Below are 25,997 nucleotides of genomic sequence, written 5' to 3'. Positions count from 1 at the left end.
TTTTAAACTCTTTAAGACTTTAAATTATCCATGTGATATAAGGCCTTGTGTTCAGATAACAAAACTGAAATAGGTTTGATAAGGTGGATTTCAAGATTGACCCCGAGGTGTAGACTGGTTGGTCGAGCTGTTGAAAGACACGGACAATCGATGCAGGTTCAAGCCTCGTCCGGTACCCAACCCGGTTAACTCAGCCATACCCAGGGTGGGTCCCCTGTGGATCTCTACGTGGCCTTGGAGTATTAATCTTGCTTCAGCTCTACGTGGCCTTGGAGGATTAATCTTGCTTCAGCTCGCCCTGCCTTGACCCCAACTTGGCAAAAAGTAAGACCAAGGTAAGGCAGGTTGGGCGCTGGGCTGGGTTGTGGGGATACCTCCTGTGGGTAACAAAAAAAAAAGGTGGATTTCAAGATTTGAGCCAGACACCAGTGATAACCTCTTAGCAAGTTTAGCAGCATCAAATATAAAGAGATCTGCTAGTTAACACACAATATAACTCAAATTTTAACTGTATTTACTGGCATTCTGTTGGATGTTTCTTTTGTTCTTTTACTCCTTATACTCATCCAGGGTATGACTTTTTTCATTGTATTGATTTGGACAGACTTTTCTTATGACCCTTTAGTAGAGATGAGCTGCGCACTTTTCCCGTTTTCTCTGATTATTGTGTTTTTTGCACTAAGGTGATAAGGTCTTAGTGATTAGTATAATTACCACATCCGCATCATGTAAATCTTCTATTTCATTTTTCTAGAAGGTTCAGAAGGGTAATGAACCTATTCCCAAAATTAGAACCATTGTATATTAAGGTTGCTAAATTTTCTTTGATGTCATGGCACCGTTACAATCAATTTCTCTTATTGGCAGCATGTCTTCATGAACAATATTAAGAATTTGGAATTTTAGTCTATAAGAAATATGAACACGATGTTTGCTGAAACGATATTTCCTCTAGATTGAAAGCATATTACTGCAGTGGGCAACTTGCAGTTAGTTCAATTCAACTTGAAATTATTTATGTAATTGCAAAATCTAATACCATTATGAAAAATTAGCATGGGCTGCAATTAATCATTGTGAAAAATTGCCCAAACAAAAATGCATTTACACAGAAGTGGAAAGCTGAGCATTGAAAAAACATTAGAGTCTGCTGGAGAGCCATTGTTACTGAATCATTAAATGGTCAGTTATTTTCAGATTAAGTTAGAAATATGTGTCATCCAGCTTTTTTCCCTTGAAAAACATGGAAAATTGATATTTTGAAAAAGTAAAAAAAATCAATACTTTTCATAATATGGTGGGAATTACAATATATTCAAAAATTTGAATAAAAATGATGAAAAATTTTAAAAATCGAAAATTTTGTTGTTTTAACAAAAGATTTACAAAATTCAGAATTTTTGAACCCATTGGCAGTTCAATAACAAAAATTCCAGTGGACTCATTGTCCTACGTTGTAAGGGAAGGTGGGAAGTAGAAGGTTCCTGTCTATGTGTAAGACATCTATATTCAAAGCTATTTTATGTGGCTGAAAAAAAGAAGAAAATAAGAAAGATATTGAACACTTCTTCTGTTATTGTAGTTCTCCTTGCATTCAGTTTTCTTTTTTATGTCACTGCTAGTCTATTCAAATTGAGACAATTATAATAAAAGATAAACCTTTTTTAACATTAGATCACTTCTTCTATGGTTCCTTGACCATTTGCTTCATGTTTTGATGTAGGATAGATTTATGCCTAGAGTCTAATATGATACAAGTAGACATATGATGATGTTTATATTATATTTTTGGGAGTTCCTATATTGCATTTCATGATTTTCAATTATTAGCACTATTTAATTGCTATATGTTGCAATTTACAGACTTTTTCCATGCAAGATGCATATTCTGTAATTTGTATGGAAAGGGTCTGTTTCTTCTTTAATGTAAGACACCGTCTGCTTAGAGAATACATCTTTTGAGGAATAATTTTTAAAAATCATCTATTGTAGCATAATTGTAGCCTCTCACCTTGGTAATTCAGGTGTACACTGTCCTCTAATAAATATACTTATAGGATGGTGTCAAGTTTCAATGCCCTGTAAATGGTTTTCTTCCTCTAATCTTTTTCATGAGATTTGCAACTGTTTTTTCATCTACCATTTGCATGTATTTAACTTTATTTTATTTTATGATAGTGCTATTTTGCTTTTCTTTTATTTTTATTATTATCCAGCTGATGCATATGGAGTGATATATACATAATGGTTTCAAGCTATTGCAATGGATGGTGTTTTTAAGAAGATTTATTTTGAGCCATCTGAAGAAGCTTTTGACCGAAGATTATTTGGGAAAAGTGATTTGCTTTTCTCCAAATATAATTGACAGTTGTAAGATATATTATTAGAGCCTTGTAGACTCTGATTCAGCTATATATTGTTTTGATTGTTCAAACAGGTTAATCTTGCTCTATATGTATATGTTTTCTATAATAGCAATGGAAAATCTTGCATGCAGCTATTTTCCAAAAAAATTCACTTTGTTAACATCACCTTATTATACATGAGCAAATTCATAAACCTTCTTGTTCATCAATGTTTACAAATAGATACGCTTTATTAGTCAATATGAAAAAAAATAATTACAAACTTTCTAATTATACTCGGTCTATTTTGTTTTCAATTACCTTCTAAAGGATAAGGCAGAGCAAGTTGACCCTGTACCAAAGCGCCGAAAGCGGCGTGGACAAGTGCAGGAAAAACATCAGCGCTCAAAGTTGCAGGTCAGTTGTCTCTTAGGCTTTTCATGTTGTCCATCTAAGTTTCAGGTTTAGTGATAAATACCATCTTAATCTACTTGTACCAAATAATGCAAATCGGCTGACATATGATTGCTTGTGGCACATATCGAATTGGAAGTTTCATTATTTGCTAGTAGTTAAAATTGAAGAATGTAAAGCATAGGTATCCTATATGTTTTTTTATTCAGATGCTTCAGTCTTAGCTTAGTTTGCCATATCAAGTTCATCTGCTCATGAAATTATTGATACGTGTCTTTCTGTTGGATCTATTCTTGTAATCCCAAAATTGATCAATAAAAGTATGCTTTATTGCTCACGAAAACTGGTATGTTATAATCAGGATTTTATTGCATCATTCCACATTCAGTGAATCTTTTATTCTTACATCCATAGCCAGATTACTTATTTCCTAACAAATTAATGATTCAAGGGCTTGTCCATTACATTTTGGAGTCAGCATGCAATCTTCACATTTTAAACTATTTTCCATAATCTATTTGGGATGGAAATGGCAGTGCAGGAGGCCATTTTTGTAAATATATAAATGGAAATTCAAAATTTTGCAAGTTTAGCTGTACATGACATTGAGATTCATTGTTCATTGATTCAAGTATAGCAGCTTTGGAATTAAAATTTTATTGTTTTACTTTTCATTATGACAAAAAACCCCAAGGGTACAAAATGACAATTGTCCTATGCTCATTGGGGATGTGTCCTTTACGCTAATTGCCCATGTCCCCCACAAGGGGCATTTTGGGGATGCAGGCACATGTAGGAAATGTCCCCTCCTATCCCCCTTTTTTGGTAAAACAAGGAAATGGCCCAAGGACATCCAAAACTTAAAAGGGGAAGCCTTAAGCCAAATGAGATTGTTTGCTGTCCCCTATGGCCCAGGTACTTTTTAGGTGCATTTGAAAAAACAAAACACAATTCTGATTAAGAAAAAGGATGGATGTGCCCACAAGGACTCCTACACCCCTTTAAACTATGCCTAAATCTAAAACAACCGTTAAAACAACTTAAAAAAACAAAAAAAAACTCATTGTAATATTTTTCAACTTGTGAAAAAGAGCAGCAAAAGAAGGAGCTGCAGTGAAAAGAAGGCAATAGAGCATCAAATCAACAAAATTTGAGATAATTTTACCATCAAATTTTACTATTTGTTTGTTTGATTTCCATTGCATTTTTTTTAGTTTCTTTTTTTAAAATTTCCAAACATATAGGGAGGGTTTTTGTTTATTTATTTTTTCTTCTATTTGCACTTGCAGCTGTGCTTTAAATTCTTAACAAAAGAAAACAATGAATAGTAGTGAAGAGAATGCAACAAAGAATTTGAGGTGATGGAAGCATGGCTGTCACTGGGGATTCTTGTGGGAGTGGGAGTGTAGCAGGGTCAGCAAGTTCAATTAACCCATTTGAATGCCCTTCCAAACTCCTCAAAACTTATGCAAAGGTCCATTTCACACCAAAAACCTCTTTCAATTTGCAACATGAATAGACAAAAACAAGAAAGAAAAATTCAGGGAGAATAGAGTATGGCTATGCCATTTGTACAGCAAAGACTACAGGGACAGCTATAGCAGAGTTTATTGTTGTCTTTTGTGTATAGGTGGATAAGGGGTAAAAGATTGTGAGACTACAACTCTGGCTGAGAATGTCAAGGTAAGTAGGTTGCATATGGAGGGGGAGACAAGAAAGACTATGAATTCCATTGTAAAGTATATAGCTTAGGGTGACATTGCCTACGAGAATTGTGGATTGTGGCATTTGAAGGAGAGAGGGTTCTACTTCTATCTTGAGAAATGAAAAAACTACTAGTACTGCAAAGTTGTTTAATATACAATCATGAGAGATGACTAAGACTTCTATTGCTAAGTCATTTTATGCTCATTCCATATAGTTTCATGTGGTATGTTCTGTCTATTTTAAACAAATTTTAAAAAATGTGATAGTTATTGGTTCTTCATTTTTCTCACTTTCGAGGACATACACTACGCACCAAATTCCTTGCTAGAGAATATTTTAAGGTGAGCGCATTGATGGAAAAAATGAGAAACTTGGAAAGGGATGACTGCTCCATCATCATGGATGGGTGTATTGATATCGATCACTCATTAAAATTATTGTCACATGTTCAGCTAACTCTTATTTTCTTAGAGATGTTGATTGTTTAGGAACAAGAAGGATGCAAACTTCAATTATAGGTTTTGAAGGATGCCATAGAAGAGGTCGGAGCCTCTAATGTTGTACAAGTGGTGACTGATTCAGAACATGTGTAAGTTAGTTGGCTTGATGGTGGAGGGTGCTTACAAACACATTTTTTGGACCCCAGGTTATGTTCATGTGTTGAACAACTTGTTCAGCAGTGGGAAGATAGACTGGGTGAAGGTGATGGTGTTTAGAGGATAGAGATGTATAGATATTCATTTGCAACCATCACATTTCACTTGCTTTGTTTAGGACTTTTTTGAGGAAGGAATTCCTCGAGCCCATGGATGCTAGATATTTTAACTACTAAATTTTGTTAGAGACGATGGTTGAGGTGGAGGAGGCTTTACAATTAATGGTGGTTAGTTCAAAGCGGGGTAGATGGCTAGGGGCAAGCACATTTGAAGGAGGAAATGTGAAACAAAAGATCCTTGATTTTATTATTACATTTTTTAAAAGTTAACTAATAATGTTTCTAGCTTGTAAATTATTTCCTTTCTTTGTAATAGCATTTATTCTATCATTTGAGTCTTAAATTCTTAAAAAAATTAAATTTTTAATTTTTGAAACATGTTTACACTTGCAAATATGTTTGCTACTTCATTGAGCCTATTGTGCAAGTCATAAGATATGTTCATACAAACTCTCCTAGCCTTGTAGAGATCTATGAGACCTTTGATAGAATGCTTGGGTAAATGAAGCGAGCTATTTATTATAGGGATTCAACTTTGGGATTTTATGAGGAGCATTAAAAGCCCATTGTGATGTGGTGGCGAAACACTATGAACACACCACTTAATACGGAAGCCTATGCTTTAAATCTCAAATGGTATGTACTTAGGCCTAAAAGAGTGCCTCCATCACATGATGAAGAGGTGAAAAAAAGAGCTCATGAAGGCCTTTCAAAAAATGCATACTTATGAAGAGTCTTCTCTACTACACACATAGTGGCTTGCTGTTGTCAGTTTCCATGGTCCAACCTTTAGCAAACCAACCCTATTAGCTCAAACCATCCCTATTAGATGTTGGATGTGGCATGGTAAGGATGCACTAGAGTTGAGGATATTTTCCACTGGCCTCCTTTTGCAGCTTGCTAGTTTCTTTGTTGTAGAGAGTAATTGGCTTTATATAGTTAGTCAAGAAAACAACCTTACCTCTAGACAACTGAAGAATTTGGTGGTCATACATAGTACCTTGCATTATAGGATCAACAAACCCCTGAATATCACTAGACCCCAGTCTCACATTGGAATTTTGATTGGAGGGATTGGTCGAGGTTCTATTGCTTGAGGCAACCTCTTATAGTGGCAATGGCTGAAACTCAAATTCTGATTTTGGTGCAAACCTAACAATTGCAGATGTTGATTAGTGACAGCAATATATTTTCTATGTTTTTGTCATTTTGTTGTAATTCCTATATAATCTATATGCACATTGACAATGAAAGTGTTTAAATTTTGTTAATTTGTTTGTCAATTCTCATGTGAAATCTCAATTCAATTCTAATGTAATGTATTAAAGTTCTATAATGTCTATGATGAATACTTTACTAATGTTATCATATGAGTATATGAAATTTCCTTATTTTTTAATAGTCATCCCTAAAAAGTAGCCAAAAAAATCCCATATAGGAAACACATCCCTTTGTCCTCTGCCATCTTTGCCTTGGAAACATGGGGGAGCATAGCCAACGTCCAACAATAGACATAACAAAAAATATTATAGATATAAATAAAAATGTACAATGCAAATAATTGCAAGTGCAAAATCAAAATACAAACTGATTCTAGTAATTGGAAATTGCAAATGGGGGAGAGGGTTAGTTATGAGGAATTAGTGTTGGATAATGGGTTGTTTTCCCTTACAATGTTTTTAACTATTTTCTAAGTCAGAAAATGGGGATTTTTGGATTCTCCCAGGATGTAGGGCCTCTTGACAAGACATGGTGGGATATCTCCTTGAAAACCTTAGGAATGAGGGATGGCTAGGGGATGTTTCTTGCAAAGCTTTAATACTCGGATTCGCCATGGACTTGGCAAACCAAAAATTTGGACTCGGACTTGGACTCGTGAAAGTATTGCGAAAGACTCGGCAAAAAAAACAAAACCCGTAGTTTTACAAAAAAACAAAAACATAAAGAAATTAATGCATTTAGAGAACATAAGAGCCATAATTGAAACATTGCACATGTCATATGATCTACAAACACTCAATATTTGAAATTTTATCATTCATACTCATAGTTTCAACTCTAAAATGTATAATAGCAGCATAAGTTTATAAATGTTTACAAAATTACATATAATGATATGTCCAATTCCATATGTGAAAAACAACAATGAACAAACTAAAGAGAAGACTACATTTTCCTCTTTGTATTTCTCCTATTATAGCTCAATTTTTCAGGCCTTGAGCTAGAAGTAGTAGCAGTGGGTGTTGTGGTATCTAAATGGTGAGATGATTCTTCTTCAAAATCTTCGTCCTCATCTTCATCCTCCATTTCATCCAATCTTGCTCCTTCTGTTTCTTGTGTTGCTCCTCTCTCTATTTCTGCAATTTCTTCTTCAGTAAGGAGGATATCATCACCATCATTTTGTTCATTCACGTTCCAATCACCATATGGATCAATTTAATCCAAGTCAATGGCCTCATGTGAAACACCCTCCACCTTTCTAACTCGAAGGCGATGGTTGTACCGAATGAAGACAAGATCATTGAGCTGCTTTTGTGTCAATCTATTTCTCTTCTTTGTTGGAATGCTTTCAAATACACTCCAATTTTGTTCACACCTAGAAGCACTGCATGGTTGAGACAAAACACAGACGACTATCTTTTGAAGATTAGGTGTGCGGACACCATAATTCTCCCACCATAAATCTATAAAAACATTTAGAAATATTAGAATTGAGAAAAAATGTAACAATCAAGTTTGTAGTTTTTTTCTTGTAGTGTTGAACTAAGGTACCAAATTTTTTACCTGGTTGTTGTTTTCCTCTCCTATCAATTGCTAGTTGTGATGAGAAGAGTCTCCCCTCTACACTCTTGTAGATCTTGAATAATGAACATTTCCAAATTCATAAATAGATAGTCAAAGTGTCAAACTCAAATTCAATAATGAACATTTCCAAATTCATAAGTAAATATAGAGCAATTGCAAATGTCAAATCTCACTTCCAACCTATCAAGAACCTTGTCTCTCAACTCAGGATCAGGTGCCATCTTATCAATGCATGCAATAACACCTGCCATGACCTCCTCATCAACCCTAAATGAATCAGAGAAGTAGAATTTCGGGTTCAAGAAGTAGGCGAAGCCATGTATCGGTTGGTGGAGTTGGTTTGTCCACCTATGATCAATGATGCGCCAAAGGATTTCACATTTTCTTGTATTTCCACGATAGTAATGTGAAATGGCCTCTTTGGCCCTTTCCATGGCCTCATAACCCTCTCCATCCACCATGCGAAGAAACCTTACCAAAGGTTGTGTCACCTAAAAAAATCAAAACATTTTAAATTAGTACAAAATTAACCCTGAAAAATAAAATCAGCAAATAGACAAGATTGTATAAAGTTTACTTTTGTGTTTGTTACTTACCGTAGTCAACTCCTCTCCACTTTTGCTGAACCCTTCATCAAAAACAATGCTCACAATCTTCTCTACTTCAGGTCTTTTGGAGTATGCAGACCCCAACCAAGCATCAAACACAAACATTTGCTTAAGATGAGGAATGGCACTAAGAATGCTCTGCAAAGTGATGAAGTGGCTAGCAAATCGTGTCACTCCAGGTCGCACAATGTAATGACCACCCCTATTTTTCCAATGAAAGAGACTTGCAAACTACTATGTGATATCAATTAAATTGCTTAATAATCAACATGGCATTTTATCAAACACTTGACAAACATACAACAATATATGCAAAACCCGAAACTTCTTATTTGTTGTTAAATACTGATTTGCAATATAAATGTGCACATTCAACTGCCTTATGGGCTGCGACAATTATTCAGGTTTGTATTCAACAATTACAATGCTTAGTTATGAAAATATGATAGAAAAAACCTGGAATTGAATGTTGTAGTGGTCTGTAGATGTAATGGTAGCCTTCCAAACTTCTAATCAGTAGGAGAAACAAGTAAACTTCATACCAACATTGTTCATGCACTATAGCAGCACTATTCATGGCACTGTAGCATTTTTACTATTCAAGTGGCAATGTAGAAAAACACTATTCACGCGGCACTGTAGCAAAAACACTATTCACGTAGTACTGTAGCAAAAACACTATTCATGCGGTATTGTAGCAAAATCACTATCTTCAAATCTGCACTTTCAAACCCCTATAAAAACTTCATGCGAGAGCACTAGATGAAGCCCAATGTGTTTCCTGAATAAAAACACCATTAATCCTCCTGACTGTGTCTTTCAACAGCGAAGAGAATGCTAGCAAAGAGGGATTCTGTCCTCCAAGCCCAATAATCAGATCTCTACGAAATCCAACAACATAACATTAATCTCATCCGAGCATACCCCCAAAGAGAGCTCTCAACCTCAATTTATATCTTCTTCCTGGATGCAACCCCTTCATTTCCTAAATGTGGGATAATACATTTTAGAATAAAATATTATTTCCCACAATGTACACATTAAAGGGAACTTTTAATATTTTAAACATTACTTTATATTCCCAACCTTATAATATAACGATAAAGTTAAATATTTAATTTAACTTTACACTTTATCATTAAATATTAAAACATTGTTGATAATCCCTTTAAATCATTGTCGCCTTCAAATATTTTTTACTGATAATTATTCCAACTAGGGAAGCACTAAAAATTTCAAGTCACTGCTTGGAGACTAACTTACTATAAATAGTAGGTGTCTAGAAACCCTGTCAGAGCAGCACCGATTGGCCTGAAACTGAAAACACCTAGGCCAAAACACCTCAGGATCCCACCAATGTCCTTGTTAGCCTTTGGGACCGTGTCAGAATTGGCTAACGACACCCCATATCATGTTGCGCTAAAAAGGGGACATTACACACAAGCTCCTTGCCATTTGTGTATTTTCTCATCAAATCAAGTACCCAAGTATGGTTGTAGATGAATTTGGTGACACTTCTTGCATCTTCAACCACCTTTTTCACCCATCCAATCTTCCCAATGTCCTCTAGCATCAAGTCCAAGCAATGTGCAACACAAGGATTCCATGTAATTGTAGGATGCCTCTCCATAAGAATTCTACCTGTAGATACATATACAGCTGCATTGTTCGTGATAATTTGGACAACATTCTCGACTCCAACTTCCTGAACCACCCCATCCAATAGATTACACAAAGTCTCTGCATTTTTTATTTCATTTGAGGCATCAATAGACTTTAGGAATACCATTGCACCATTTGAAGCCACTAAGAAGTTGAGGAGAGTCCTATTCTGTCCATCTGTCCATCCATTAGATAAAATGCGACATTTTTTTCTCTTCCAATACCTTTTCTGATCATCAACCACAACTTGTGTATTTTTTATAGCTTTCTCTAGCAATGGCCCACTAAAGTCATGACCTGTTGGGGCCTTAAACCCCTTTCTCGCAACTGTTAATGCATTAACCAAACCTTCCTAATACACATTGTTTGCTGCATTGAAAGGTATATTATTGTAAAACCAACAGTTTGATGCTGCTATCTTTGCTTGTTCATGCTTCTCAAGTGAAGGTTGTGCACCTGGAACATTGTGTGGTACAAAAAAATTAGGGTCTGATCTAACAGGAGTGCCACTACCCTCACCCTCATTGTCACCAAAAGATGAAAGTGACTGACGACCACAAGTGTGACCAATGGGACTCGAAGTGGACAATGTGGGATTCATTGCAGCTGCCATGACTTCTTTTGTTTTTGGCCTTTCTTCCTTTTGCATATCATGCTCAGCAAGAAGGCCTTCATCTGTCTAATAATCTCAGGAGTTGATTTGGGGCATATGTCCACACCATATCCAAGTATTTGTGCAAGGTGATATTTTAATCTATTGATTTCACCCATCATCCATTTTGTACATTCGGTGCAAGTGACTTCCCCCTTTTTGCTTCCGGGATCCCATATTTCCATGCTTTATCTCTTTGTCTTCCTGGCTTTGGGGTTGCCCTTGGAGTTGAACTTGCCATTGTTGATTTAACATGAAAAAAAAAAAAAATCAGCAGGGTTTTGTGGAAAATCAACAAAAAAAATGACAATGAATCTTTTGGAAAAAATAGCATTCAAAAACAAGAAAAAAATGTAAGGAAATAAGTTAGGAAGGGAAATAGAAATTTTTTTGGCAGCATATTCCCTTGTTTTTCAATATTTTTTGGATTTTCAAAACATGGAAATGGAAAAAAAAAGAGGAAAAATTCTTACCTAGATCTCTTTTGCTGATTAAATCTTCTTTACTCTCCTCCTTCAAACCCTACAAACCTGTTTTAACCAAGAACGAATGCCAAATGAGTGAAAAAAAATAAAAAAGACCCACTTTTTATGCTTGTTGGGCGTATTTCTGGGTTGCGCAAGTTCTTCTAAATAACTCGCGAGTCCGTGCATTTTACTTGCCAGGACCCTCCTCACGAGTCCTTAGCGAGTCGACTTGTGGCGCCATAGGATTCACGAGTCCGTGGCGAGTCCACGAGTCTTAAAACTATGGTTTCTTTTCATCTCCATGTCCCAAGGATGTCACAAGGTATGTGGATGAAAGGTTTGGGGGGCAAGGATACATCCTCATGTAATCCTTATTTTAAACATTGGCAATTGACATACCTATTGTTTGACAAGATCTTTTTTTTGTAAAATATGACTATTGATATAGCAGATCCGTATTCACTGAAATATTAAAATGCTATCTATCTATCGTTCAATTGGAAGTCTAGAGGAAAGAGGTCCAGTGATGAATTTCACTATAAATTGAGCATATATATTTAAACATTTAGCATATTTATTAAGATGAGGATCGTGAATATAATGTTTTAAGTCTCTTAGAACAAAATGAAAATATGTGAGGGATATCTTCCATGTAATCATAAATAAACTAATTTATTCTATGTATCATAAGTGCCAGTTTTATATTGAATCTTTTAAGGAATGATGTAGTACCATGTTTCCTCATCTAATTGCATGGATTTATTATAGGATTTCATGACATCTAGTTTTCTCAATTGACTATTGTGGTTTGATTGTTTCCATCTTGCATTGGTGAACCCATTTTTATGTTATTTTTGCTAGATTAGTTCTTAAATATTTGCTATTGATATTCGGTATATTAATGTTAAAGAAAGCATACGTTTATATAACAAGACATTGTGTGCCTCTTCGTTGTAATAATTCACCATTAAATTCATTATTAATATTGCTTCTAAAAGCTTTGTTTATATTCGAGATTGTGTGGTGTGCTGCAAAATGTAGAGAATACAGCGTCAAGCTGGGTTATGAGGTTCAGTGCAGGCAAAATACTATCCTAGGGTGGCGAGCAACACTTTGGTGGCATAAGAGTGTCGCCCCTCGAGCTGAGGCATTCCTATGGGTGGCTTTTCATAGCAGAATATTAACTAGAGATAGACTTAAGACTATTGGTATAGTGGGACCGAGCATTTGCCCTATGTGTTTGAAACATGAGGAAACTATGAACCACCTATTATTCTGGTGTCCTAATGCTTTGAAATGTTGGGATTGGCTCGTGGAATCAATGGGATGGCAAATGGTTAGGAATGAATCATTGTTGGATTTCTTGATAAGTTGGCCGATTGCAAGAAGAAATTTAGTGTGGGGGGATATCTAAATGGTTGGCCCATCTATGGTGGTTTGGCATCTTTGGAAAGAGAGAAATAGGAGGATATTTAACGAGAAGGCTCTGATAGAGGAATACATCATATCAGGCATTAAGAATGGGATTTGTGAGGTTGTGAATACAAAGGTTTCTTACAAAAGGATATCCTTATATTCTAGATGGGATAAGGAGATGCAGAGGTGATGGTCTTCATTGAAGGTGCTGCGAGTAAATATTGAGGGGGGATCGAGGAAAAGGAGAGAAGATCAGTGGACACCCCCTGGGGAAGGGAGATACAAGTTGAATTTCGATGGGGCAGCTCGAGGCAATCCAGGTGAGGCTAGATTTGGAGCTATCATTCAAGATCACATAGGCAGTTGTGTTTGGGCTCTATATGGGTACATTGGGGAAGGGACAACGTAGTAAAAATGGAAGCATTAGTATGAGGATTGTGCCTTAGTGTTTCCAAAGGAATTTCAAAGTTAGACATTGAAGGGGATTCCTAGTTTTGTATAGATGTTGTAGCTAAGGGACGGATTAGCAACCGGAAGTTATGGCAATGGATTCCAAAAATTGAATCTTGGATGGAAAAATTATTAGATTATAGTATTACACATTTTTATAGAGAATCTAATAAGGCAGCTGGCTGTCTAGCAAATTTGGGGGTGGCGAATCGACAAGAGAATGTGGTCCTAAATGGCTTGGAATTGAGTCCGGAGGTCAGAGATATTGTCATATGGGAGCAGGGTTTGTCACAAGAAGGGATCGGGTAGGAGGACCCCTTATGATTGTTGTAGTAACTCATATGACATGGATATTATTGGGACCAGATTTATGACCGAGATATAGCAGGTGCTGTATCACCTTTTGACAGGAGATTTATGACAAAATATTTGTTAGGGTGGCTGGGCAGACCGGAGCTGCATGACTCATTTTGTGCGTAGGAATTTAGTACTAGCCACATAGAGCGAGTACCAAATAATCTGTAAAAATAGATCTCTAGTTACGTTTCTAGATACTCATAGATTATATCCTGATACTTTTCCAGATACACATTGATTACATCTAGATTTGGAAACGTGGATCTTGGGGTATTGGATAGAAAAACTGACATGAGGTAGAGATCGCAGAGAATATCGATTACAAAATTGGGTCAAGAGATTGAGAAGCACATAGCAAATACTGAGAGGGGGGGAGGGGGGAAGGATCAATATTTGAGAGTGTTGCAAACAACCAAGCAAATAGCAAGAAGACAACACAAGTTTTTCTCGTGGAAAACCCTTTCGGGTAAAAAACCATGGCATTGGTTTTCTTCCATTAAAACAAATGGGCACCAACCCAAGGATACAAAAGTGAGCTACAACTCACAATGGGTACCAACCCTTCCAATACACAAAACTGAAGCATCAACTTCACTGAAAATGAGACACCAACCTCAATAAACCCAACTTCAAGTTATTGGATATTTGATAAAGTCTGTTACACATTCTGCCTTCAAATTCTTCAGAAAAATTTTAGGTACAAAGTCAAGACTCCTAAACATAAAGCTCACACTCCCAAAGATCTCTGCTCATTTTTTTTATCACCTACACACCTCACGACCTGTAGAACACAATCTAAACTTGGAGCCCATGATAGCACTATTCCCACCAATGTGTCTTGTCAGCTAAGAATAATAAAGATAGTCGACTTTTTAAAAAAATGGCTGCCTTAGAATTTAATCTCATCTAATTTTCAGAATACGAAAATCCTTCTTATCCCTTTTTATCACAAAATGAAAAACATCTTTTTCCATATTCCTTCAGCAAACACGTAACCATATAATTCGGTCAACCAAGTTGTGCCAAACAAAGAAAATATTATTTTTTACTCCCTCTGAAGAAGACGTGACAGGAATGAATAACATGACTTCAAAACTTCATATTCCATAAAATTGCATGCATTCAAAACAGCGCAGGTCAAAAATGTTTTAAAGATGGCAGCTATCTGAAAGAAAATTTAATAACGGCAGCTCTTGAAGATTATTATCATGACTTGTGTGCTACTCCACATCACTCACCAAGAGACGTATGTTTCATCAAGAAAAAGAAGGACGATATAAGAAGATATCACCACACCCACATAGCCCGAAATAAATTTTTGTATTAAAAGACTTCAACGCACTCCCCAGGGATACAATCATGCAATCAGAACTTCATCCACGCCAACAAAGGAATAAAATAAACATATCTCCATTTATTACATCCTCTTTTAAAAAGTATCGGGCTCACCATGTGTTCCCAGCACGACTTCAAAATACCGTTCAGAAAATACAACGCAGCTGTCTCTGATAGAAAGAAACGGGATGCTATGTTTAGCTCCTCATGATTTCTGGGTGATACGTTATGCTTTATTGAAGGCCTTTAATTTTTCTGTAGCCACCATAGGACGTGGAAGAATATTGACTTCAAACAAGATGTCTTGGCAAGAAGTTTTGACATGTCATAAGATATGATTAAGTAGTTGACAAAGATGACAAGTAGGCACATATGATGCTGATGCAGACACATAAGAACCTCAAACAGCCAAGCAAACAGCTCAACCAACTAGGCACATAGGGAGCTCAACCAAAATTCACAAACAACAACATAGCAAACTCAACAGGCCTTTAATATCACTGACAAATATTCCAACAAAGATTTGTGCATAGATTTTGGGGATAAACTTTTTAGGAAATCTAGTAGCTAGGGACAAGTATAAAGACAGGTCTTGAGATAGTATTGGTAGGTCGGCAAAGAGTGATATCGTTATATTGGCTTGGACGGCAAGTAAGAGGTGTATGGTGCGTGTTGAGAGAAATATATCTGTCTGATAATGTCTTTTCTTGGTCTACGTTGCCTATGTAGGGAAGAGTTGAGAGAAGAACAATGAAGAGGCCCTTTAAGATCACAAATGAGAATACATTGAAACCTATGAATTTCATATTGGATGTGAGTATGAACACGAAGCATGTTTATGATGGGTTGGTGTATAGAGCTTTCTTCTATCCTATAGTCCAAACCAGCAATTCGAGGGAGGTGGGATTTCAGATCGGAAATGGTTTTGTTGTTGAATATAATTGGCCAAAAGTGGCTGATTATATATTTGAGATTGAATTGGACGGGCTGCTGCCTCCTTCATTAGCATGTTTTCAGGAGATGGAGATAGAGGAAGATGAAGTGGATATTCAATCTGTAGAAGAGAAGGATGGAGGCGAACATGGCATTTTTGGCAATCAGCATGGAAAGAGTTTGAGGAAGGGGCCAGGAGGAATGAATTTGGAAAGCTTTTCAGAATGCTTCAGTCAGACGAATCGCCATTCTCAGCCATGGCTGCAAGGAGAATTGTTAATTTGTGTAGGCTTATTGGATATTTTTGTAATTACTTTCCATAGATGTTTTGTAGGTTTAAGGTTCTGGCACTTTTAGCCTGTGAAGGTATGTTGATGTTTTGCTAGTGTATGGTCTTGGTTGAGGCCACAGCTTTGTAATGTTTCTTTTGGCTTTAATAGAGGGATCTACCCCCATAAAGGTAGAAATTACCCACCCCCCAACACACAAAAAAAAAAGAAAAAAAAGAAAGCTTTGGTTATAATCAAATTCATGAAGTTTCCACAGTCCATAATGATCAATACGCTAATTTCTGGATTAGACTATGTACATTTTTTGTTGCCAAAATTATCTACATATTGAGCTTTGGTTATAGTTAAAGGGGTTGAACTCAATTGGTGAAAGCATTGGATTCTCATTGTGGAGACTCAATTTCAAATCCTCATTGTGACATCTATGGTGTGTTGACGTGTCTAAAGTCGTGGAACTACGACTTCATCCGGCCAACGCAGATTAGAAATACTAAGAATCCTATCCTCTCTTGAGATAAGGAAATCCCTAATGTTGTGTGAATTTGATCAATGGGGATGACCTCAATGTTTTGGTTGTCAAGTCTTGACTACAGGATAGCTTAGTAGTTTGATGTTTTTTGCTGGAAACACAAAGGGGACTTATGGTTAGACGGAATTGGTTTCGAACAGGTTCCCTAACGTTTAACAATCCTATATCATCTGATTTTGCCTTTGTTTGATGCTATTTCAGCTTGACTGGAGGGTTTCTTTAATGATAAAGGAAAAAAGGAGAGAGGGATAAAGAGTGAATAAGAACACTTAACTAATTCTAACTAAGACAGCATATTACAACATATAGAGAGAAATCTCAAAATAACTAGAAATTACTTTGCCAGCTAATTAGCACAACTAGGTAAAAACCAGTGCAATCATCTAAGGATTTCGAATTTTCAAGTTTATTAGATATGAAAGATAGATTCTTACACCTATTTATCCAAATCTAATAACCGAACTTAGCACAAAAGGGGGTTCAGACTAACCATGCAGAAGAAATAATAATCAACTATTCCCTAATGGTATGAACCGAGACTTTCTATCAAATATATGCCTAAATAACTGTCTCAAATTAAATACAGTTGCAAAAATATGAAATAAATGGAGAAGAGGACCATGCACTCACAGTAGAACAAACACAACTTTAACTTCCATTAAATCCTGTATGTATTTTGCCATAGTTTCTACAACAATCTTTGTTTTTTCTCCATTACAAAGAGGAATTAATTCCTTCATATAGATTTCCAAAAACGGATGAATGGCCAAGATTTAAACTTAAACAAGTGGACTAGATTCATCCTATATCAAAATTGCCCATACCCATAAATGGGAGGCAAAATATCAGCAACAACAAAAGGAGAAGCAATAACTACCAAAAAGATAATTAACTACCCCAAAAAACTACTCCAAAAGTGCACATGCACGGAGCTCAAAATTTACAATTGTTTTGGTAGTTAGAAATGAACTTTATGCCTAAAAAGTGCTTTTAAGATTTTTAAAAGAAACTTTGCACTTTATGAGAGCACTTTCTCCTTTTCTTTTGTAGACCCTTTTTCCAAAAAATCATCCTCGCTATGCAAAGACTCCTTCCAGAGGTCCCGACCTGCTTCACGCTCTGTCCGAACATATTCTTGAAATTTGATGCATAACTGGAACAACACCGCGCTTGGAGGCATAGGAGGATGGCATATTTTATATTGCATACCCTCCAAGTGGCGATCTAACCCATCCTTCCAGTCGGACCGATGAGCCTCAAAACTTAGGATGTTCGACTGCAACCCACTAGCAAACTCTAGGTCCTCCATAGAGTATGCGACCTTATCAATTCTCAATCTATCCTCCCAATCTGGTTGTACTTGATCATCAGGCAAACTATTTTTCCAGCCTAGAATCATTGATTTGAGGATCTTTCCACCAAGATCCCTCATGTTTTTCAAGATTTCCTCGCATTCCTCTTGCTCTTTATTAATGGTGTCTTTTGTTTCATTCTTCATGCTAGCGGTCCAGTACCATTCTTTAAAAATGTTGATGTCATAACGATTTAGGATAGCGGACAATGTGGGAATCTGCGTGTGCGTCCAGAAAAGAGCCCTCATGAGGGGAAGAATTGTACCAACCACCTCATGGACCTTGAAACACTCCTTTTTTTTCTCGAACAATTTGACCAGAATGGTCTCTTGGTGGTGGGCCATTTCCTTTACATCTTCAATGATCCGTTCTCCCTTTTCCTTAATGTCTCAAATCCATTCCTTGACAGCTTTGGTGGTATCACGTACTCCTTCAAACTCTGTTGTAGTCCTTTGTGCCAATGCCAGTGGGGGAACATGGGATTCAGGGGCATGTTGCAATGGTTTTAGCAGGTGATCAATATATCCCTCAGCTTGCTCAACACAAACTCAGTACATGTTTCTCTCAGTAGTCATTTTGTTTCCCCTATGCGAGAGAAGATATCTTCCCAGTTGATAGGTGGCTTGATGGCTGCTTTCCGCTGTGCACGAGCAATCAACCAGTCTTGAGGGATGGTCTGTCCGGATGCTATTGCCAAATTCCCACTTTGCTCCTTAGAGGTTTCAGTTGGCCCACTGCCTATCTGCAATTGGTCTGTCATAGAAGGAATAGATGCAGTATCCAGCCCTTTACTTATAGTTGAGTTCTCCCCTACCTCACTGAACAACTGTCGGGTATCCCCTTGTGATGGTTGCTCTTTAGTTCTGTCAGGCTCGTGGGTCTCATCCACCTTTCGTTCTCCTTTGACGGTGGTGTCATCTTTGCCGGCACTATTTAGTTGTAATTCATGCCGACTCCCTTGTGTGAGTTCATGATTACTAGCCTCTTGATTAGGTGAAATTTATCCCTCAACTTGATTTCCAGGTTCATTAGAACCAATGATCCTGACCTCTGCATGTAGCTCACCTTGTGCCTGAGGATTATTAGCCTCGAATGCATCAACATCGCTCTGGGAGGGCGAAGCAGGTATATAGTCAAGCTTGACTACGTCATCCTCGGAACTAGGGTCTTTGGATGACGAACTGACCTCTAGCCTTCTAATAGGGATCTTTTCCCTTCTAGTTCTTTTTGATGCCCGAGTCCCTCTATTAGCTCTGGCTTTCTTCCTCTTCTTTCCGGGTTTCTCAACCTCTTCCTTCGGTGCACTTGAGGTTCCCTCATCTTCCGAAGACTGGGAATCGATACTGCCCATCATATGGTATGTAAATTGAATTCCTTCATGGGTTAGTCTCTCAATCTGCTGGGATAACTAGTGATCGGTTTACCTTCCTGGAGCTGCCGTAACTGCTTCAAAATCAGTAATCGGATTCTGAGACCAATCAATGCCCGACAAGAGGTGCTTTACTGCCCCAAACTCTTGGACCTGCAAGCAATTGCCAGAATCTGTCACCTGATCTAGGACCCGACGGTACTCTTAAAGCCGCATCTGCTGGACACTTAGCCTGGAATACTCGTGCCGTCAAACCTCATAGTCATCGGAACAATTTCTCCAATAGTCCTGTTGACGTGTATTTTGTCACAATCATACACAGAATAAAATACCCAAAGGCATCTTATCCTCTCTTGAATAAAGTCGCTAACTGCTGAAGATTTCGCAAGAAGGATCAGTTAGGATGACTCCAATGTTCTTTTTGGTAGGGTCTCTACGTGTGGATAAGCTCCAGTGGTCGTTGTGATTTGCTGTGTCCTCAAGGGGCCTTACGTTGCCGAAGTTTTTGCTGAACTAAACAAACTTTTACAAAAAATAACAAAAGGATAGGGTTTTGCAAGAGGTCTAATTTAATCTAACCCTAAGAATGACTTCATGTGGACAAGACTTGGCAAGATTCAACCAACTTCAATTTTGCCATAAAATAACAACTCAATTGAAATTGATGCGATCTTCTAAGGTAACAAATGGTTCTTCAACACCTCAAAGATCAAAGACACTACCACGAAGGTACATATCCAAGATACAATAACGATTGAAGGTTAAGTGGTTTGAGTATTCTCCAGTCGACCACGCAAGGCGTTCCTACAATCAGCAAGAAGCTAGTGGTTTGGAAAGCGAATCCTACCAAAGATCAAGTCCAACACTTTGTCCTTCGAATTAACACACTACTTTGATCAAGAAATGATTCAAGAAAATTGAACAACCATGAAGATAACCAAGAGAATTGCAACAAAACACCATAACTTCAATATTTCATTGATTCCAAAGTCATCATATACAACAATTGTTTGAATTCTTTCCTCAAAACTCAATCTTGCTACAAAAGTAAATTGCTTCTAAACTCTAATCTCTCTAATACATCAATAATCTATTCTTCTTCTCACATCTAACTATTGAAAATGAAATGAAATGAGGGTATAAATAGCATCCTCAATTACAATGAATGGTCCAGATCAAAAGTAGATCAATGGTCAAGATCATGACACCTAAACCCTAATTAGGGTTTTATTACAAAAGTTCCCCTTTTATTGCACAACATTAAATGCATAGCCAATTATAAATTTGGCACGAAAATCTAGGAAACATAGACCAATGACAATTAAGGTGCCATGTCATCTATAACAACCTCTCATCTAGAATCTTATTCCCTTTCCAATGCTCCTTTTTAGCATATGCAATGAATCTTGATACAATTCCCTCGATCTCAGCAATTGGAATCTCGGGAAGATTCTTCATTCTTTCTTCCAAGTGGATGACCTGATCAAATGCATCTAGAAGAGCTGCGTCCCATGTAAGTTCAAGTTCCTTAGTCTTTTCAATCAGGAGCATGGTAGCAAACATCTGGTCCTGTTGCTCATCTGTGATATTGACGTCCTTGCAAAAGATGACCTTGATTCTATCTTCCAATTCTTGCAAATCCACATCTCTCTCAACTTCAATCCTCCTGCCAAGAATGGTACGAAGTACCTCAAATACTCCGTCCTGGATCGGGTTGATCACCTCCTCAACATGATTGCACCTAGTACTGATGTCCTCAAAGAGAACTTCCTTCATCTGGAGTAAGGTTGACCACTGAAGTAAACTGTGAGGTCCTCCATCCATAATCTTTTCCTGCGCTAAGACCTTCCTCGATGTTTGTCTAATTACTTTCAAGACAGGAATGATAACATCCTTGGTATGAGCAAAAGCGGCTACCGTTATCATCAAATTGTGGATGATCTCAAGAACCTGAATAGCCCTATGAATAGTCTTCATCATCCTTGTTGCAAATTCTACGGCAACTGTATGAGATTTATCCATCCAAGTACTCATACGCTGGACCATACTCTTGAATCTCTCTGCCTCACCAATTGATTGAAGGGGAAGTGCCTGTATAGGTGATCTTGCTGGATCCTGACGTCCTAAAGGCTGATTGAGATGGCTGAAATATGTTCTCCATGCACCGACCTCTCTCTCGAGCTTTCTACTCTTCTCCATTTCTTCTCTAAGCTTGTCCTTCAACGCCTCAAAGGAATCTGTGGCATCATCTAGTGTCTGCTTGGCTGTGGATGGACCTAGCTCAAATGTCTCTACATCATATTCCTCTGCTAGGATCTCCCCTTCATACTTGTCTACTGCCGGTGTAGCTATTTGTAATTTTCTGGATCCAGTCTCATCTCTAATCATCTTGGACATCTTGGTAGCCTTTCTCTTCTCTGTCATTTCCTGGGAATGTCCAACAAGGCTCTCTAAATCAATCACGTTATCTTCGTCCTCGATCACAATCACCTTCGTTAATCTTTCCTTCAACCAATCTGGGATAGCTGATCTTGTCTCTTTGACCTGTATTTCCTTATGCAATATTTCTTCTTCTCTGTGAGGAGATGTTACCTCGTCATTATTCTTGTCTTCATGTAACTCATAATCTTGGAGAGATCCACTTGGCGACCCTTGAGGTACCTGTCCTTCTTTATCATTCTGAACCATCGACTCCATAGACTCCTCCACTTCAAGTGTCCTTTTCTCTTGTCGAGAAGATGTACCGGATGAACGATCTCGGCTGGCCTCTTGTTTCTTCTTGGAAGATTCTCTCTTTCCAGGTCTCTCTTTCCTCTTCGAGCCTCTTGGATGGAGATCGTCTTCACTTGCACTTCGAAGGTTGCCCTCACTTGCATTTTTGGGATTAGGATTACCTTCGCTCACACTAGCTCCACCTTCGGCTGGCTTCTCTTCCAAAGTGAAAGTCATAGCTATGCCTTGCTCTCTCAACTTTTGATGTTGCACATCAACCCATCTGCGAGTACAAGACAAGACTGAAGCCATCACAGCATCTAGATCCACGACCTCGGGCTCATTCCAATCTAACCTTATTGATTTGCTTTCTCGATCATAGGATGACTGGAGATGTCTGCCACTGTCCTGAGCTTGGTCGGCCACTCTGTAAATCTTGCATTTCCTGATGAAATCCAAAGGCAATCTAGAATGCATCTTTCTTTTCACTTCAAGATCGTCTAAGAGATTCATCATAAAATCTTCAATCTGAAACTCATGCTTAAACTTCCTACCGACTGTCTCCTCTATATATCCATGTGGATCAAAGCTTTCCCTCAAAGCAAAGAATGAAAAAGAATACAAAGCTAACTCCTTCCCTGCATCATCCATGGCTAAAGCATTAGGACATACCTCAACTGAATTGCCCAATATGATAGGTACCGGAACTCCATTTCCATGTCTGTGTCTGAATGCCTTCGCATAAGCTGCCAACTATCTTGTTACCTCAAGTAACACTATTCTGTCTGTCGGATATCTTGGCAACATGTATGGAGGTGAAGGACATCCATGAACTTTGATATAAGTAAACTTCGGAAATTGGATAAACCAAGCACCGTACCTCTTTACTAGTTCCTGTGCATCCTGAGATAATCTGTTGTGAATCCCGCCTTGCAACGTCCTTGTGATATTCATAGTGAAGGTATCATTAACTAACTTGTAGTTGCTTCCTGGCGGATGATGCAAGTGAACATAGGAATCACAAACTCTGACCTCGCCGGGTCCTCTTCCAATCACTCCTCTGTGAGGTAGTCCTGCGTACTCGAAGCTCCTGATCAAGGCATAGATGACGTATGAACTCATGTGGAAGGACTTGGTAGCTTTGAGTCTCCTCAACTGTACATCCAAGCAATGGCTAATCATTCTAGCCCAATTAATTGTTCCTTTTCCCTGAACTATCACCTGGATGAAGTAGAACATCCACTTCTCAAAGTAGAAGGCCTGAGGGGCTCCTGTGACTCAGTTGAGCATTGTAATCAAATCTCTGTACTCCTCCTGGAAATCAATCCTGTGTGGTGTGTTCGGTACCTTGCTCAGGCGAGGACGACTTTTGAGTAACCAGTTCTTGTTAATGATGCTTAGGCAAGCATCTGGATCGTCTTCATACATTGACCTGGCTCCTTCTATGCTCTTGTAGACCATATCTCTGTGCTCTGGAAGATGGAAAGCCTCACTTATAGCCTCTTCTGAAAGATAAGCTAAAGTGTTCCCTTCCTTGGACACGATCGTTCTGGATTGAGGATCATAATGACGAGCACACTTGATCATCAACTCATGACACTGTACTGCTGGAGGGAAGCCGGCCGCCTTAATGATGCCACTTTCAATTATCCTCCAGGCGACAGGTGATGGCTTGCCAATGTAAGGGACCTCTCGAAACTTCTTCGTGCTGAAGTTGCCCAAGTTAGTATCTCCAATGTTGCTCCACTTCGACACGATCTTGGTCTCCACCTCTTCGGTCTTTTGATCTTCCTTCATGAGAGCAGGACGACTGGTGGATGCTCCCGCCTTCGGGGTCGCCATACCTACACAACATTTCATAATAAGTAACTAGATATTGCAATGCATAACATAGATTAGATTAAAGATTAATTTTAGGAAACTTCATGATAAGTCTTTGAGTTATCATTTCCTAAAAACGATTGAGCAACTGGAATTCAAAATTTCAAAATTCAAAATTTGAAGCTATGACGATCACAATTCAAAATTTAAAACAAGGGACAACATCGCCATACCTCACTTGAGAGCTTAACTTTAGAATGAAAAATAAAGAGAATTCGCCTAGGCAAAAAATCGAAATTAGATGGCTTCAACGTGATCTCCTCAAGCTAGCAACTTCGCCATCTTTGGGGGGTCCTTGACGTGGTCTTTGGCAAGTTCGCCCAACTTGAAACTAAGTTCGCACTCCTTTGATGATGTTTGCGCCTTCCTTTTGATAAAACTTGCACCTTGAACACAACTCACACCTCGTTTGTATTCTCCAAATCGCATATGAAAGATGACAAAATGATAATGTGAAAATGAAAATTTTCACCCTCCCTTTATAAGCGCTCACCTCTCATATTCACTTTAAGGCCGACTTGGTAATTAAAAGCAAATTTTTAAATAAAATAAAAGGCCGACTTTTGTAACATAAACAAATAAATACCAAGCGCTCCATTTGATTTTAATTAAATTAATAATCAATTAATTAAATGCCTTCGTTTTTTAATTAATAAACTCGATTTTTTGAAAGGCAAAATCAATTAATTAATGTCCAAGCGCAATTTTTAAATGCTATCAATTAATTTATCGATTTTTTTTTTTTAGCATTTAATAAAATTTAAAAATTTGTTTTAGCGCCAAAATTGAAAAGGTAAGGACACAAACCATTATCGCCCTGGTCCCTGACTGAGGGACAGGAGCGAACTTCCATTTCTAGCTCAAATTGGTAATATTTTGACGTTCACTTCTTTTGTGTCGCCTTCCAAATGACGTTTTAAACCTTTTGCAACTTTGCTTTGACATGATCTTCGAAGGATAATGAGTGATTTAGCTAATATCGCCCTGGTCCTTTGGTGAGGGACAGGAGCGATCCTGATGCTTTCTCCTTGATCTTTGCATTTTCGAGCCTCAATCTTCATCATGAGGGAAGCAATGATGTCGTTTCTTCATTCCACTTTTACTTCACTTGGCTTTTACAAGGCACTTTAATGCTTAAATAGATTATCGCCCTGGTCCCTTGGTGAGGGACAGGAGTGATCTAGGTGTTTTCTCCTTGATCTTGCTTGTCCGATCACCAATCTTTATCATAAGGCAAACAAGAACGTTGTTTCTTCATTCTACCTTTACTTCACTTGGCTTTTACAAGGCACTTTAATGCTTAAATAGATTATCGGCCTGGTCCCTTGGTGAGGGACAGGAGCGATCCTGAAGTTCTAGCCAAAATTTGCTATCTTTCAACCTTTGTTCTTTGTTCATCGCTTCCTAAATGATGTCCTTGATCTTGTGTATCCTTGCCGTGTCTTGATTTTGAAGGAAAATAAGTGATCCTGTGCAAATTGTCCTGGTCCTTGGCTCAAGGACAGGAGCGATATAGGTTCCTTGGCTCAATTAATGACCCTTTGACGTTTGAAACCTTTGCATACCATCTTCTTAAAACGCTTTAGACCCTGTGCAACCTTGTACAACCTTGACTTGGCGTGAATTTTGAATGAATTAGCAAATATAGTAAATATCGCCCTGGTCCCTGACTGAGGGACAGGAGCGAACTTCAATGTCCTGGGCTCATGCTTGCTTTCATCAACTTGCCATTGCTTTCATCGTGTAAAATGAAGTCCCTTGATCCCTCTTGGCCACTTGATACTTGATAAACCTTTGAAAATCTAAGCCTTTGTGAAGATTTCGCTCTGGTCCCTGACTGAGGGACAGGAGCGAACTTGGGTATATAATGAAAATTTTCCATCATCTTAACTTGTAATTGTCTTCAAAGTGCAAAACGATGTTCCTTACTCCCCTTCAAACATTCAACATGTGGATAGCAATCCAAACTTGGCCTCATTTGAACACTTTCGCTTTGGT

General features: G+C 37.9%; 1 protein-coding gene across 4 annotated transcripts in view; it reads left to right on the top strand.

Annotated features, from left to right (window-relative positions):
• The window catches only part of LOC131040251 (NF-X1-type zinc finger protein NFXL2), a 185,177-nt gene that overhangs the window by 136,955 nt on the left and 22,225 nt on the right, over window positions 1-25,997 (top strand). For 3 of the 4 annotated variants that reach the window (XM_057973145.2, XM_057973144.2, XM_059207739.1), the window contains one exon: window positions 2,676-2,762. In XM_057973145.2, the coding sequence (XP_057829128.1) occupies window positions 2,676-2,762 (87 nt within the window). Of the gene's footprint in view, window positions 1-2,675; window positions 2,765-25,997 lie in introns of those variants that run through there. The other variant, XR_009104801.2, reaches the window with a different exon arrangement.

This window comes from Cryptomeria japonica, chromosome 7, assembly GCF_030272615.1.
Source record: "Cryptomeria japonica chromosome 7, Sugi_1.0, whole genome shotgun sequence".
NCBI lineage: Eukaryota > Viridiplantae > Streptophyta > Pinopsida > Cupressales > Cupressaceae > Cryptomeria > Cryptomeria japonica.
Note: the sequence above shows the minus strand (reverse complement) of the source record. Positions and strands in the feature narration are given on the sequence as shown.